General features: G+C 44.2%; 1 protein-coding gene across 1 annotated transcript in view; it reads right to left on the bottom strand.

Moving 5' to 3' along the window:
• The window catches only part of LOC108309499 (guanylate cyclase soluble subunit beta-2), a 17562-nt gene extending 13322 nt beyond the window's left edge, over positions 1–4240 (bottom strand). Inside the window, exon 1 of the mRNA XM_037741139.1 lies at positions 4088–4240. Within this exon, the coding sequence (XP_037597067.1) occupies positions 4088–4240 (153 nt within the window). The remainder of the gene's footprint in view (positions 1–4087) is intronic.
• Positions 4241–16796: the final 12556 nt, after the last annotated feature.

Here is a 16796-nt window from a genome sequence, read left to right as displayed (position 1 = left end):
AAAAAAAAAAAAAAAAAAAAAAGAGAAAGAAACTAAGACTCAGGGAAGGTAAACCTAGATCAATGGTAGAACGACATTTGATCCCCAAATGAGCCTTTGCACCATGCTATGCTGTTTCTACCCAAATTCCAAGAGCAGCTGGCTGCTGGTAACAGGAAGCCTTAGTGAGTCTCTGCCATGCTTGGTCTGTGACCAAGTGACCATGGGCATCTTCGCTCTCCAATACATCAGGAATCAGAGGAGTTTGCAAGTAGAATTAATTTTTTGTTCTGGAAGGATAATGTCATCTGTGATGTCAATTTAGACATTTAGAAAGTAGAAGCTTCAAGGATACATCAGAAGAGATCCCCTTTCTCCAGAAATAAATGTTGACGTTCACGTACATATTATGTCACAGTGAATGGGGTGAATAATAGGAAAGAAGGATAGAGACTTTGCCTGGAGGGGTCTCTATCTAGTTAGTAGGCAACTCAGCACCCTGGACACACAGTTTTGGTCCAAGTGAGGGAATAGGGAAAGGAGATGGGTTCCTTCCAAGATCTTCCATGGTGAAAGGCTAATAGTTAAAATGGGTTTCTTTTTTTCCCCAAACACTTTTGTTATCTTTTTTTTTTCTTTTGAGACAGGGTCATGCTCTGTTACCCAGGCTGGATTGCAGTGGTGCGATCACAGCTCACGGCAGCCTCTGCCTCCTAGGCTCAAGTGATCCTCCCACCTCAGGCTTTCAAGTCACTGAGACTACAGGCATGCCACCACCATGACCAGCTAATGTTTTTTTGTATTTTTTTTTTTGTGTGTGTGGAGTTGGGCCTTTGTTGTGTTGCCCAGGCTGGTCTCAAACTCCTGGGCTCAAATGATCTTGCCCACCTCGGCTTCTGAAAGCGCTGAGATTACAGGCATGAGCCACCCCGCCCAGACCTCAAATACTTTTTGTTTATAATTCCAAAAGTATGTACCTAGAGAAAGTACATATATTTATTCGTATGTATGTGTGTTTACATCTTGACTAAATGTAAAGAGTAGTCAAGGCAGCACATATAAGAAGCATTGATAAAACAGGAAATTAAGTTAATTTAAAAATTATATCCAAATCCTACATAGTGAAAATAAAGTAAGAGATCACAGAAGGCCTGGAAGAAAATCCACGAGATCCTGCTTCAGGATCTTACCCCTTCACTCCTTGCTCCCAGCCCAGGGACACTTCCAAAAGTTTTTGCTTTTAGTTCTTCTGGTCAACGTCACTAAGTCTCTAAACAATATAGTTATACTTTTATTTCTTGATTAAAATAGGGTTTTTTTAAAGTGGAGAATTAGGGCAAAGGATAAAAGAAGTAAAAATATTTTTGCCTAAAGAGACAATTTATAATACTTTGCCCAGAAGAAAGCACTATAAAGCTGTTAGTTATCATTACAGAACAGAATAGAAAGCCCAGAAATAAAGCCATACACCTAAAGCCGTGTGATCTTTGACAAAGTTCTCATTATTCCAAAGAATAATGAGACCAGCACAGACCAGGGTCTTTGGAGACATACGTGAGTTTGGGTCCAGCTCAGCCACCACACCTAGGTGATTTGGGGACAAATACTTGACCTTTCTAGACCTCAGTTTTCTCTTCTGTATAGCAGGAAAAATAAGACTGCCCACTCTTACAGCATCAAGAGAATAAGTCAATGTGGACGCATTACTTAGCCCAACACCTGCCTCATTAGCGCTCAATAAAAGTTAGCTAAAGCATAACAAGATTAAAGCTTCAGTTATAACCATAAATGTATGTCTTAAAGGCACTGCCAAATTACTAGATAGACACAAAAAAGTGAACATTATCTTATTTTGTTATTTTTGCCTAAAGAGACAACTTGTAATACTTTGCCCAGAATAAAGCACTGTACAGTATTAGGTATCATTGCATGTATTTTCTTCCAACTTGTATATTATAAGATTTAAATGTTTTATTTACCTTATTATATGCAAAATGTCCTCAAATACCACCAGAGAAGTTCTGTTCTATTGCTTCTCTATAGCATCACTGATAAGTGGGAGCTAAACATTGAATACACGTGGACATAAAGATGGCAAATACAGACACCGGGGACTACTGGAGGAGGGAGAAGGGGATGGGGGTCAAGGACTGAAAAACAATTGGGTGCTATGCTCACTACCTGGTTGTCAGGCTCAATCATACCCCAAACCTCAGCATCATGCAATATACCCATGTAAAAAACCTGCATATGTACCCTCTGAATCTTTACGAATAAACTGAAATTATAAAAAAGCAAAGAAAAAAAGATGACAGAAGAAATATATGTATTACAAAAAATATTAAAGGGCCCTAACTGTATTTCTTTATATCCTAATTGTTGTGCTTTAGCTAAGAAATTGAAAGGAAGTTGTCCCGCAAATTATCATAATTCTTAAACTGGCCATATTGAACAGAGAGAAAACAAAGGGGAAGGAATAGAGTTATTATTTATTTATGGAAAGCTGATTTTCTGGGCTAATTACAATGTTAGAGACATTTACATCTTATCTCTTGTAATCCACACATTGCTATGAGGTAGGTTATTTTCTTCCTTATTTCTTTTCTATTCTGTTCTTTAATGATACCTAACAGCTGCTTGTGTCTAATGCCTTAAAAAGTGCTTGAGACATAGTATCATTCAGTAAACACTAGTCACTCAATAAGTATTTATTAAATAAAATAAATTGAGATTCAGAGATGGCAACCAACTTGCCCAGGATCACACAGCTGGTAAGTTGAAGAGCCAGTGGGACAGCCGCGTGGGCCCGTGTGACCCCATACGCAGGGCTCTTTCCATTCCCTCTACCCTCGAGTAGTTCACATGGTAACAGTAGGACAGGCCCAACTATTCATGACTCATAATAGAAGTCAATTAAGGTTTCCAAGCCTCTGATTCCTTATATGAAAAATGGAGAAAATAATACTTTGCCCATTTATCGTCTATAAAAGGGAGTAATGGTTGCTGAGGCTTTTTAGCATCTGCAACCCCGTTTTGTCCCCATGACAACCCTGAAAGGGTGGATATGAACACCAATATAGAAATGGTGGGCCGGGCGCGGTGGCTCACGCTTGTAATCCCAGCACTTTGGGAGGCCGAGGCGGGTGGATCACGAGGTCAAGAGATCGAGACCATCCTGGTCAACATGGTGAAACCCCGTCTCTACTAAAAATACAAAAATTAGCTGGGCATGGTGGTGCACGCCTGTAGTCCCAGCTACTCGGGAGGCTGAGGCAGGAGAATTGCTTGAACCCAGGAGACGGAGGTTGCGGTGAGCCGAGATCGCGCCATTGCACTCCAGCCTGGGTAACAAGAGCGAAACTCCGTCTCAAAAAAAAAAAAAAAAGAAAAAGAAATGGTGAAGAAAGATCTTGGTGAAATATAAAAGGCCCTAAAATTAAACTATTTTCTATAAAGTAATGAAGGGTTATATATATAAATGCTCCTTAAACTTTTCTTGACTAAAAAATAAAAGAGAGTCTAGGCATTTGAATTTCCAATGATCTCTACAAACAAGAAACCCATGGAAAGCACTCCAACGGACATATCCCAGTAGGGAAATTAGTTTCTTAACACCTCAGTCGGTCACCCACGGGTTAATCAGAGTTGGATGGTTTCCGATTCTGGCTCTGAGCCCTGTCAAGTCTTCCTTTCTGATACATGAATAATATGAATCTGGCTGCATATGCAATTTATCAGCTCCATCCCAGCCAGGAAACCTTAGGAGAGCTTTTGCAAATACACTGAAACCTGACTGTTTTCCAGCCTTTGTTCCAATTGCAATCAGTTTCCAGGATTTAATTCCAAATCCACACCGACCCCTATCTGAAAAGGCCATCCCTTCAGTTTTTGTGGGCCAGTTTGTAAAAGTGGCCAACAGGTGTTTCTATTTCATTCTCTTCCAAAAAGAACTCCTGGGCCCACCAACACTAGGGACCAAGGATTCTGCAGATGGGAGGGTTCTCCTGCAACTGCGCATCTATTGGGGGAGGCAGGGAGCTGGCCCAGCAGGACTGCCACAGCATTTGTTTCCTCTTGGGCAGCCAAGACCAGACTCAAGCGGCCTTACCTGATAGGAGAGTGCCAGGTAACTGTGGAGGGCATCCAGGTTTTCCATAAACTCCATGAGATTTCCTCCGAGTGTCCGAAGCATCCTGTCATAGCCAGACATCTTACAGAATTGAAAGAAGTATTCTCCAAAGGGTTTCAGGATGGCTTCCATGGAGACTCCTGTAGCATCCAAAGCATACCCACTAAATAAAATCCCCTGGGAGGTTTGTGCTGTCCTTTGCGTGGTCTTCATTTACTTTCAGGGGTTTCGCATCCTGGCTGTGCGAACCTATTGAGCTACGCTCTAAGCATCACTTTCTTCATCCATAAAATGCAAATAATCACCTCGATGTCATGGGGCCTTTGTGAGGAGCTCAGTGCAGCCCGGCACTGGGTAGGTGCTTGTGATACCTGAGTCTCCATGACAAATATTTCCTCAAAGTCAAGAAGGGGATGCAGAGATGCTGTGCCTGCTTAGCTGCTGAAGCCAGGGCCAGAACAAGCTTCACTCTGGGTGGGGATCACTCCCAACGTCTCCCACATCTTTAAATATAAACAGTCTCTAATAAGAATGCAAGGCTGCCTCTGCGAAATAACTAATATGCAATGAAAAACTATTCCTTCAAGGCTATAGGATCCTGATTTACCAAAAAGATGATACCAAATACTTACAGTGACTTTCCCTTTCTGTCTTGACCTCATTAGATCCTGGCCTCCCTGTGAGGCCCGGCATTCACATTCCATTCTCCATAAAGATTTCTCTCAATAGCCCAGGTCACACTGAATTCTCTCTTCCTAAGTGTTGCATTTTGTTTCTTCCTAACTTATGGTAATTCTGGAGAGAAGAAACCTGGTCCTACATGTTTTCTGTGCTAATTACAGAGTAGGTGCCTGATGAACACCTGGGGGTAGATTTGCAGTGTTACGGGGGGCTGCTGCCCACTTCCCATCCTCCCCGGTCTGTGCTGTTGGAATAGACAGTGAGCAATTGTTCGCTTTATTGGAGAGACTATAAACAATTTTTTTCTTCTTTTTTGAAATGGAATTTCGCTCTTGTTGCCCAGGCTGGAGTACAATGGCATGACCTTGGCTCCACCTCCTGGGCTTAAGCTAGTCTCCTGCCTCAACCTCCCAAGTAGGTGGGATTACAGGCATGTGCCACCACACCCGGCTAATTTTGTACTTTTAGTAGAAATGGGGTTTCACCATGTTGGTCAGGCTGGTCTTGAACTCCTGACCTCAGGTAATCCACCTGCCTCAGACTCCCAAAGTACTGGGATTACAAGTGTGAGCCATCACGGCCAGCCTGCCGGCAAACATTTTTAAAGAATATTTTATAGTTCTGAAAACACACATTAATTAAGGTTCTTTTGCTCAATGATTGCCAAGCTCTTATAAGGTAGCTAACCTTATTATAATGTCCTTTTTACAGCTGAGCCTATGGGGTCCGAGTCATCTTTGTGAACTGACTCCAGTCACAGAGTTGCCGAGGCCAGTTTGTTGAAGAGGCTCCAGCTCTAAGTTCAGCGCTTTGTGTACCACATCCCCCAGCCTCTGAAGCAGCAATGAAAGAAGCAAGGCATCTCCCCAAAGCAAGGGCTGCTTATGCGTTGGCATCGTTGACACAGGAGACAGGGCATCCATCCATGCTGCTGGCCTGGAGCTCCTGTGAGAAACCTCCTTATTTACAATGGGGCTGTGACACACGAAAGTCCTGGAGGCTGGGGCAAACGTCCGTAATGCCCAGGTTTATGGAAGGCCTGAAGAAGTCACGATCTCCAGTATCTGTGGTTGCATCCTTGAAAAACTCTATGATGCTCTGGCTGGATCTGGAATTCACAGCAAGGGACATTCCAGGTCTCCTGAGCTACCAAGGGCTAAATCCTGTAGAGGACAGACCAAGGAAGCCTGGGCACTCTCCAGCCCCTGCTTGCTTCCTAGGATGGTCTGAAGAGCAGATTCCCTACAGTTCATAGTCCACAGCCAGACCATGGGGCAGATAATTGTTCTGTCATCTGAGCAGGGTAGAGTCCCCACTGAACTGATCTAATTTTGTCAGAGATGAGTTATACATATTTTCCAAAAATTGATTAGCCTCATCTGAATCTAGACAAAGCTTGGGAAGGCAGAGGAAGCAGTGGTAATGGCCTTTGTTAATTGCCTCTGTTGGGTTCTTTGCTTGTGGGTGCATCCTGGCTGGCTGCAGGCAGGCTTGTCTATACCAGTATTCAGGGGCCACCTGCTAACTCCTAGGGGATCTGAGACAAATTCTACCAAGTTCCTTTCCAATGCTTGAGTCTCTGGAAGGAGAATTGCTAAAAGGTAAATGGACAGATGCAAAATTGTCCTTCTGCTCTCCTGCTTCCATCCCTCTGTTCCCTCTAAATCTAGCTTATTCAGACTGAGAATAAACAGCTGTGCTGTGCAGCCTGGAGGCTGGAGCTCTGAGCAGGTGCATCCTGTTACCTGCCAGGAAAAGCATGGGTCCCAGTGGCCCCCCCTTCTCCCAAGGACCTTTCCCAGGAGGACTGGGCTGCCTATAAGCCAAGTAAAGTCATATTCAAGTGAGAGTGTCAGCTTTGGGTAAAAGACTGTCTGTTTGACTTTCAAATCTTTAAACTTACAAAAACCCAGGAGGTTGTTTGTTCCGGGCTCTGGTTACTTGGTTTGTGGATGCCCAGCTCTCTTAACAGGAAAGAACATCTGGCTGACAGAGGAACTGTTTCCCAAACAAGGGTCTTGGGTTTGAGTGTGATATTTTCCTCCTGTAATGGGTTTGGGGCTTCTTCTAGAATTCTTGGTTGAGAGTGCTTGTCCAGCAGAGGACAAAGTCCTCTTTAAAAAAATATCAACATCTGTCTTAGTCTTTTATACAGTTTTGCCTCACTGTATTTAAAATTCTAAGAGCCTGCTAAGTCATGGGGGACCAAGATATATAGGAAAGGGTTAGAAACTGCAAGAAAGAACTAAACTAACTTAGATGCCTTAAAATGTTTTTTGATAGTGCAGGGAGGAATTTATACTATGTTTAGTATTCTTTCATGTAAGAAAGAAGGGAAAACAAGGAAATAATCATCTATCTGCCTACTTGTACAAAATTAAACCCCAGAAGGATAAACCTGGATCTACTGAGATTAGTTACCCACAGGACATTGGTGGGAATGGGGGCGGAAAGATTAGAAAAATTGTGGAGTTGAGGGGAAATGACATTTTCTTGAGTGTAACTTTTTGAGGCCAGGAGCGGTGGCTCATGCCGGTAATCACAGTTCTTTGGGAGGCTGAGGTGGGCAGATCACCTGAGATGGGAAGTTCAAGACCAGCCTGACCAACATGGAGAAACCCCATCTCTATTAAAAATACAAAATTAGCCAGGCAAGGTGGTAGGAGCCTGTAATCCCAGCTACTCGGGAGGCTGAGGCAGGAGAATCGCTTGAACCTTGGAGGTGGAGGTTGCGGTGAGCCAAGATTATGCCATTGCCTTCCAGCCTGGGCAACAAGAGTGAAACTCCTTCTCAAAAAAATAAATAAAATAAAGTAAATTTAAAAAAAAACCTTTTTTTTAAAAAGCATTCTGGTTTGGGGAGTCATGTTAATGTTTCATATGCTTAAAATAAATATAAGATCCACAAAGATAGAGAAAACCCCTAAGACAGAATACAAACAGAAACAAATTCACAGAATAGCATTTGAACAGAGCAGTTTTGAATAACATAATTACCCAGGAAAAAAATTAACCCAGTAATATTTGAACATAGCATTTCCACTGCTGTGTCCTCAAGCCCAAAACAAAAAGAACTTTAAACAAATATTTGACTGTAGTTAAGTAGGCTTCCTTTCCACAGCAATGTGGGCTAGCAATTCTGAGACTATGTTGTGAACATTCATGGATTGAGAATACAAGTAAATACATTGTGGATAGCGGGAGCCAGGTTCTTCACTATCTGAGAATGAAGTTACAGCTATGGAAAGGGGAGGAATAGAATGAACCCTGTGCCTCTAGATTAGAAAATCTAACATAATAAAATGATGAAACCTATCATGGTTATAGATAGATAGATAGATAGATGTGTGTGTATATGTGGGTGTGGGTGTGTGTATATGACATCTGTTTTCCAGCACTGTCCACTAAGAGGCCCTAAGAGCAGTGACACCCCAGTAGCAGTGGGCTTACCTAAAACCTCTTGGTTTTTAAATGTCCTTCTCTAGTAAAAGGAATCAGGGCGTTGGAGAAATGGCAGATTCCAGGGCTGGGGCAGGGAAAGGATGAGATCGGCCTGTAACATCTTGTTATGCAAGAAAGTAAAGAAGTGATCAAAGAATGATGAGGACATGCCAAAAGTACACAGCGGCCAGTTGAGGGGGCTCTCATTGGCTAACTCTTGCAGCATCAAAATAAGTAACAAAAGGAAAGGATTACAACCTATTTTCAAAAAATAAGAATCACAAATCTGCATTAATATAAGTAAATAAATGGGGGAAAGGCGGGAGATTCTTCCTTACAGAAAGTCAACGAATAAATACAAAAGGAATAATATTCTTAGGAAATCACCATTTGACTTCCATCGTAAGTGTCAATTCAGACAAGAATCACAAATAAATACTAAAATTATGAAAGAGGGAATATGAGAAATGACAAGATATTTGCATAATCTGAAAGTATCTCCTCACAAGACATTAATTACAAAGGGAAAAGGTAACTTTGCCATGGAGAAAGCTGGCAATTTCTACATAAACCAGTAATCAAAGTTAGCATCACTAATAACAGGAGAGATCAATGCAATATGCCTGCTAATATGATAAACTGAGAAGGGCAAAAGATCACATCTGTAATCTGCCTGCCAATAAAGTATATCCTGAATTATATCATGAGGAATATCAGATAACCCTGAATTGAGGAACACTTTGCAAAATAGCTGACCATAACTTTCCAAAGATACTAACTTATAAAACATAAAGAGACTCAGAAACTGTTCCAAGCCAAAGAATACTGAAGAGACATGATAACTGACATGATCCAGGATTTCCTTTTGTTCTAAAGGACATCATTGGGTCAATTGGAAAAATCTTGATAAGGTCTATGGATTAGATAATAGCACCATATCTGTCTTCATTTCCTGAGTTTGACTGTTGTACTGTAGTTATTTAAGAGAATTTTTAAGGAAAAAAAGCATCACATTTGCAATATACTAACAATTCAAGAAAAAAGTATAAACATAGATACAAAGAGAAGGATAGACACTATAAAGTAAAATGTCAACATTTGGGGAATATGGATAAAGGCTTTATGGGAATTCTTTGTACTATTCTTATAAACCTTTTGTAAGTTTGAAATTATATCAAAGTAGAAAAGCTTTTTGTTGATTGCTCTGAAAAGACCATAGGGAATCTTATATAATAAGATCATAAAGACCACGTTTATCTGTGGCCAGCTGAAATACAGCTGCAGCCCAGACCACTGTAATGTTATGAATTTTGTTAGTTATAATCAGGGCATTATCATTATATTTTTAATGTCTTTTTCTCGTTAGAGACCCATGTTGAAATATTTATGAATGAAATTGTGAAAAACCCGGTAATTGCTTTAAGACACTCCAGAAAAAATAAAACCAGAAAAAGAGTGGAGGAGTCAGATGACATACGACTGGCAAAATATTGTTAATCAGTGAAGCTGGGTGGAGGGTATGTGGGTTTCTGCACACATTTCTCTCTCTTTTTGTGAATGTATTAAAACATGTTTAAAATAAATAAATAAAAGGCGTGGGGTTTTTGTTGTTGTTGTTTGGTTGGTTTTTTTGGAGACAAGGTCTTGCTCTGTTGCCCAGGCTGGAGCGTGGTGCACCATCACAGCACACTGCAGCCTCAACCTCCCCAGGCTCAGGTGGTCCTCCTGCCTCAGCCTCCTAAGTAGCCGGGAATACAAGTGCGCGTCATCATGCCTGGTTAATTTTTGTATTTTTTTGTAGCGATGGGGGTTTTGCCCAAGCTAGTCTTAAACTCCTGGGTTCAAGTGATCCACCCACTTTGACCTCCCAAAGTGCTGGGATTACAGCACCCAGCTAAGACTTTTTTTCTGGGAGAAAAATGATGATCACAAAGCTTCTATGCTTGGCTCCCCAGGTGTGGAGACCTCCAACAGGCTTTTACATTGGAATGTTGCATGAACTCACACTTTCTGACTTAACAAGCGTGGGTCTTCTTTGTCATTGGGGAACATTTACTTCTTGCTGGGTTTCAGCTCAAGGTATTGGAAAGAGTAGAGTTGGGCTGTCCAGGGTAGGGAGACAGAAGGCACCTGCTGAAGTCCCAGTGAGGTTGGCAGCGACACCATTGCCACCAAAGCAGAGCCTCCTGGACAACCAGCCCACTCAGGGCCAGACTTTCCAAGACCCCTGCCCACCTCCCATCACCCAAGTCACAGGCACCAAGAGTTATTCCTCATGGCACCCTTCCTGAGTCACCCAGCAAAACATATACTCTTCAACAGGAAAGGGAAGTACATGCTCTATATTTGACAGAGTGTTCCATTGAAAATGGGTAATTTTCCCCCCTAAAGCGTTGGTACCCAAAGGATACTTTTCAGGTATCTGAAAAGAGCCATAATCTCACACACTCTTTTTCTCCAGTGATATCACAAATGTCAGGCATGAGATCGTTCATGGGGAAATATTTTGGAGAAGGAGAAAGAGGAGTTTATGAAAAGGAAAGAAACAGCTACCCATGTCCATGCTGTAGTTTGCAAGGAGGAAGAAGACTCTAAAGTAGGAGGGTTGGGTTTCAGAAGTGGTCGTAAGTTTACTCAGGCATAGAGAAAAAATAAAACTGGAAGTTGAGTAAGGCAGCTCAGCAAGGTGGTGCTCTGCAGAGATGAGGCAGTCCCACTGAAGCCTGGTACAGAAGAAGCCGCCTGGTTCCCGTCAAACCTGGGAACAGAGTAGTCAGCCCTACCAGGGCCACAGCAGAGGGCCAGGGGTCTATCGGGTGGTGAGGAAGGGTGAGGGACAGGGCGAGGTACCTTGTTGTGTACCCACTTGGTGGCAGGCATTTTGCTCACCTTATTTGATTTCTCCTATAGGATAGATGAAGCCCCCTAGGTTGTTGCCCTACAGAAGAAATCAAATAAGGTGAGCGAAATGTCACAGGTATCATTGCTGCATTACCGGGGGCATTTGCCCTAGGTTGCATTATCAGGAGATGGTACAGCAGGGGTTTCACCCAGGTCTGTCTGATTCCAAAGCCCTTGCTCTAGACGTTGTTGACCTCACCTCCAGTCTGGGATTCAGCACCAGCCTTGGAATCAGGAGACATGAATTCAAGTCTGCATTCATGGCTGGTTGCACAGCCTGGGCTACTTGTCCCACCCTCAGAGGGCATGGTAAAGAGCAAACGTTATAATGCCCAATTTCAAGACTTTGTCAATTTTATGTTGTTGTTCTTATTTTTAAAGAGGTGAGTGCAGAAAGGCTTGCTGGCATTTGCTGATAGCTAACTGTTGAAACACATTTTACTATGGGTGTCTTCGCAAGCGAAGTCTAGACGGACACAGCTGTGCCAAATGGCTGTTGTGTGTTGCTTTGAATTTTGTCACTTCAGATTACTAATAACCCACTTACACACTAAGTAGGCACTTATTCATATACAGAACAATTCCTTATGCAGTGCTCAACCTGCCATCTGGTCCCCTCCTGAATTATGCTAATTGGAAAGCACAGAGCTATGCAGTGGCAGAGTGGTCTGGAAAAGTCCCAGCAATTGCTTCAAGGTAGGGAAATTGCATTCTGAAGCCCAGATGGAAAGCAAAGCCCTCACTAGTGGTGACTAAGCACGCTTTTTCCTTTGTCAAAGGGAGGAGTTAGTTTCAACCGACCAGCATATTTTGTTAGAGAGTAAAATGTCCTTCCTGTAGCCTTCCCTTTGGCTGGGTCTTGCTCTTTCAGAGTCGCGGGAGTTGTAGACATAGAGAGTCACCACGGGCTTCCTGATTTCACCATGGGGCTGTCCTGATTCCACATCTCATGCATGTGTTCACTTGATTTTGCGAACCAAATTTTTACTTAAAAAATGCATTCACTATACTCATTTACTCTTTCAAATAGATATAGACCAATAGATGTTATAGAAATAAACGACAAGAAGAAAAGACTTCCAATATTCAAAGCTAGGTACAGAGAAACCACAGTGATGTACATTGGCTTTTGGTGGAAAGGTGATATGGACCAACCCATACCTTGGTCTATAGATTGGCTGCTGTCCCTACACATGTTGGTTGGGTTGGAAATGGCAGCAGGGCAGGTATATGATGGCATCTCACTGCTGAAGACACTGCCACATGGTTTGATGTCCGCCGACAGCCACAAAAGTGGACTGGGGTGACATGATATATACACAGCATTTCTTTCTGAGATATACAAGCTGATTCAAGTTCTTATATTAGTCCACTTGGGCCATGATGATAAAATACCATAGATGGGGTGGCTTAAACAGCAGATATTTATTTTCTCAGAGCTCTGGAGGTCAGAAGTCTGAGATCAAGGTGATAACATGGTTACTTGGCTTATAGAAGGCCACCTTCTCACCAGGTCCTCATGTGACAGGGAAAGAGAGCCAGCACTCTGGAATCTCTCCTATAAGAGCTCTAATCCTATCATGAGGGCCCCACCCTCATGCGTTCATCAAAACCTAATTAATTCCAAAAGGCCCCATTTCCAAATATGAATTTGGGTCATGGGGGCATAATTCAGTCCATAGCAGTTCTTAAGTTAAAAGATATTTATTTTTAGACTCTTGAAAAAGATCTGCAGCAATCCTTGAGAGCATGAAATGACAAACTTTTCCTGTAAAGGGCAGATAGTAACTAGTGAATGTTTTCAGCTTTGCTGAAATATGTTCTTTGTTGCAGCTACTTAGCCCTGCCACTGTAGCTCATAAGCAGCTGTGGATGATGTGTAAACAAAGGGGCATGGCTGTGTTCCAACAAAACCCGATTTACACAAACAGGCAAGTGCCCAGATCTGGCCCATGGGCTGTACGGCTGTATGTAATTTGTTGGCCACTCATCAGAAAGCTCAGAACATATAGATATAGATAGATACAGATATAGATTTTTTTTTAGACAGAGTCTCACTCTGTCACCCAGGCTTAAGTGCAATGGAGCGATCTCAGCTCACTGCAGCCTCCGCCTCCCAGGTTCAAGCTATTCTCCTGCCTTAGACTCCTGAGTAGCTGGGACTACAGGGGTTCACCACCACACCCAGCTAATTCTTTTTTGCAATTTTAGTAGAGACAGGGTTTCATCATGTTGCTGAGGCTGGTCTTGAACTCCTGACTTCAGGTGATCCACCCACCTCAGTCTTCCAAAGTGTTGGGATGACAGGCACAAGCCGCCATGCCTGGCCCATAATTTATTTTATTTTAAAGTTCCGGGGTACATGTGCAGGATGTGCAGGTTTGTGGCATAGGTAAACTTGTGCCATGGTGGTTTGCTGCACACACCAACCCATCCCCTAGGTATTAAGCCCAGCATGCAATTAGCTAATTTTCCTAATGCTCTCCTTCCCCCTGTCCCCCACAACAGGCCCCAGTATATGTTGTTCCCCTCCCTGTGTCCATGCAGAAAATAATTTGTTACCACAGCCATTGAAGTGAACAGCAAAGCCTGTCTCTTCTGATAAGGAACAGTGTCCAGAGGCACAAAACATAGAAGTGCCCCGCCTTTCCTTCAGATTCCACACTCAGCTGACATCTACCGAAGTTCCAGTATGTGCCATGCATGTTGCTAAATGCCTTCCATTTCTTACTTGATCTAATTAATTCCTTCCCACAACCCTGTAAGGTATTATTCCTTTTGCAGGAGATCAACTCTCAATGAAATTCTAGCCCAAGGTCACACAGCTGGTGTGACAGAAAAGAATCCACCCTCCATTCTCATTCTGAAATAACAACAAGATGTTCTTTGGCAGAGGGCTCAGATCACATCAAGACTGCACGATACAGCCACAGCGTCCTTCTGCTGCTGGGATCCCTTGGAATAAAACCAAGAAAAGACTAAAGGTGGGCTTAATTGCACTCCCTATTCTATGCTTTTTTGCCCTTCCATTTCCTAGGCTCTGTCAAAACTCCAGCTTTTCAGCCCTAAAGTAGTCACCTCTCATTACAGAGTTTCCACCTAAGGATTTGTATTCTTTCAGTGGAGGGAAGGTAACTAGATGCTCCTCTTACTTAGCTGGAAGAAAGGAGGCAATTGCAAACCATTGGACATTCTTGTGGACCTCCAGACCTTACGGAGATCACAGACGTGCAGAACTGTCAGCCGCAAGGGCAGCACTGGGCTTTGCCTATGCGGGGTGGTACATATTAGGATCAAGACGGGATCTGTCTGTCTGGTTTGAAAAAACACATTTAACATCATCATCATGTACTTTAAAAAAAGGAAAGTGATGCTTAAGAAAATAAAACAGGTAATCTCTTTGGCAGCAGTGTCAAGCAAGAAGGCTGAGAGGTGTCCCCCTGGGGTGGCTGTGCTGCTGTCACAGAAGGCGGTAGCTAGGTAGCACAGCTGAGCCTAGAGCCCAGTCTCCAGGCCCGCAGGCCCTGGGAGCAGCCCAGTGCTGTAAAGAGCACACACCTTGCGCTCAGACTCGAGCGCAGAAAGCCCGATGCTGCATGCTTTTTGATAACCTGGCCCCACAGAAACCTCCCCTGGTGTCAGCTGCTGGAGAGACAAAGGGGCCTGAAAGTGCCCCCAAAACAGGATAGACAGGATAGGGGTGATGCTTGCAGATATTGCCAACACTCCCCAGTTCCTGGGCCAGCTTTGGCCTAGACTCTCTCAGTGTAAGCTTCTTTGGAGAGTGGAGTTGGTGGGTGGATTCAGGGAGAGGCCCAGCTATGATTCTTGGGAGGCCACGTGAGCCCTGTCTGCCAGCTGCCTCCCAGCGCTGCCGTGAAGGGAGGCTGGGAACGGCTTTAGGAGGCATCCAGGAGGTGTTGCTGCTTCGGCGCCTGAGTTCCAGGAGCTGAAGGAACAAATGGCTGTTTCACTCCCCGTGCCTGATTTCCAGCCTCAGACACAACATTGGTTCTATCAAAAGGTGCGAGTGGGCAGTGACTAGGGGCTAACACACATCTGGTTGGAAGTTGTTTTAACAACTAGTTAAGGCACAAGATTCCTCCTGGCCCTGATCACCATCACCTACCAGGCCTCATTGGCAGCTCTGGCCCCTGCTTGGCTCTGTAGCTCCAAGAGAGCAGCCTGATGAGATGGAATAGCAGGTGGCCCAGAGTGGGTGGGGGGAGCAGGTAACCACCTGTTACCAGAGAGGACTCAGCACCACACACATCCAGCTTCCGCAGCCTCAATGACTTCCCCCTCCCAGCTTGGCAGAGACTTTGGGCCTCTCCTGGCTACAGATCCCTGGAAGGCGTTCTGCATCCAGGAGATGACCAGGAACAGGAGAACAGATGTAGATGTCAGTCACCTCGCTGTGTGAAAGCCATAGAAAAGCCCTCTCATCTGTCAGATCCAGTTGCCTGTGAGTAAAGCTGTCCCTATCTTTTTAATCATCAGAGAATGTTTCTGAAATTCAAAGAAAAGGGAAATAAACTCAGTGCCTCACATGACCCACATACTTAAACATCATTGCTGCACTCTGGAGAAGCCGCCTGTCCCTGCGGGCTTAGCATTACCTAGCTGCCCTGGTGTCTTCTCAGGAATGCCCACTGGGCTGATTACTGTGGTACCTGCCACTGACTTGAACCTATTATCATTTCACAAATTGTTCCTGAGAATGGCAAGCCAATTTGCTAGGCCCTCAGAGGCACCATGAAACCAACTCAAAACCATGGCCCCTGCTGCCTGACCCTCTGCGGGCTGCATAAGAGCCAGCTTGAACGCCCCCAGGACTGGGCCTAGCCTGACACTTCCAACAAGGCTGTATCTGGGTGCCAGGTGCCAGGCATGAGGGTTGATGCAGTGTCTGCCTGAGATCATCCCTAAAGGTCATCTCACACTCTCACAGTGACCCAAGGTAGCACACCTGTGAGGAGCGGGTGAAGGAAGTTCAGTGGGAATGGAAAGAGGGACCTCATCAAAGATCTTGGAAGTACAGAGCGGGGCTTCCGCTGCCTGCACAGCTCCCTGGAACCTGGGACTGAGGAGGCTGCCTGCCCCTCCCTCCCCTCAGGCCAGCCCCGGCTCATTGTGTATTCAGTGCTGGTGAGAAGGAAGAATAAAGAAAGGGAGGGTGTCCTGGGTTGAATAGCGTGTCCCCAAATTCATGTCCACCCAGAACCTCAGAATGTGACCTTATTTGAAAAGAGAGCAGATGTAGCTAGTTAAAATGAGGTGAGGTCATAAGGGATTAGGGTGGGCCCCAAATCCAATGGCTGCTGTCCTGAGAAGGTCACATGAACACACAGGGAAGAAGGCCGTGTGGAGATGGGGACAGAGATTGGGAAGATGTGTCTACAGGCTAAGGGGTGCCAGCAACCCTTAGCCTGGGAGAGAAGCAAGAGACAGTTTCTCCCTAGAGCCTCCAGAGGAGTGAACCTGGCCAACACTTTGACTTTACACTTCTGGCCTCCAGAACTTGGAGAGAATAGATGTTTGTTGTTTGAAGCCACCTAGTTGCTGGTACTTTGTTATAGCAGCCCAGGAAACACAGAAGGGAGAGAGGGAGGAAGGAAGGAAGGAAGGAAGGAAGGAAGGAAGGAAGGAAGGAAGGAGGGAAGGA

The sequence above is a fragment of the Cebus imitator genome, unplaced genomic scaffold (genome assembly GCF_001604975.1).
Source record: "Cebus imitator isolate Cc_AM_T3 unplaced genomic scaffold, Cebus_imitator-1.0 Scaffold94, whole genome shotgun sequence".
NCBI lineage: Eukaryota > Metazoa > Chordata > Mammalia > Primates > Cebidae > Cebus > Cebus imitator.
The sequence above is the reverse complement of the archived record's forward strand: the minus strand, read 5'-3'. Positions and strand labels throughout refer to the sequence as shown.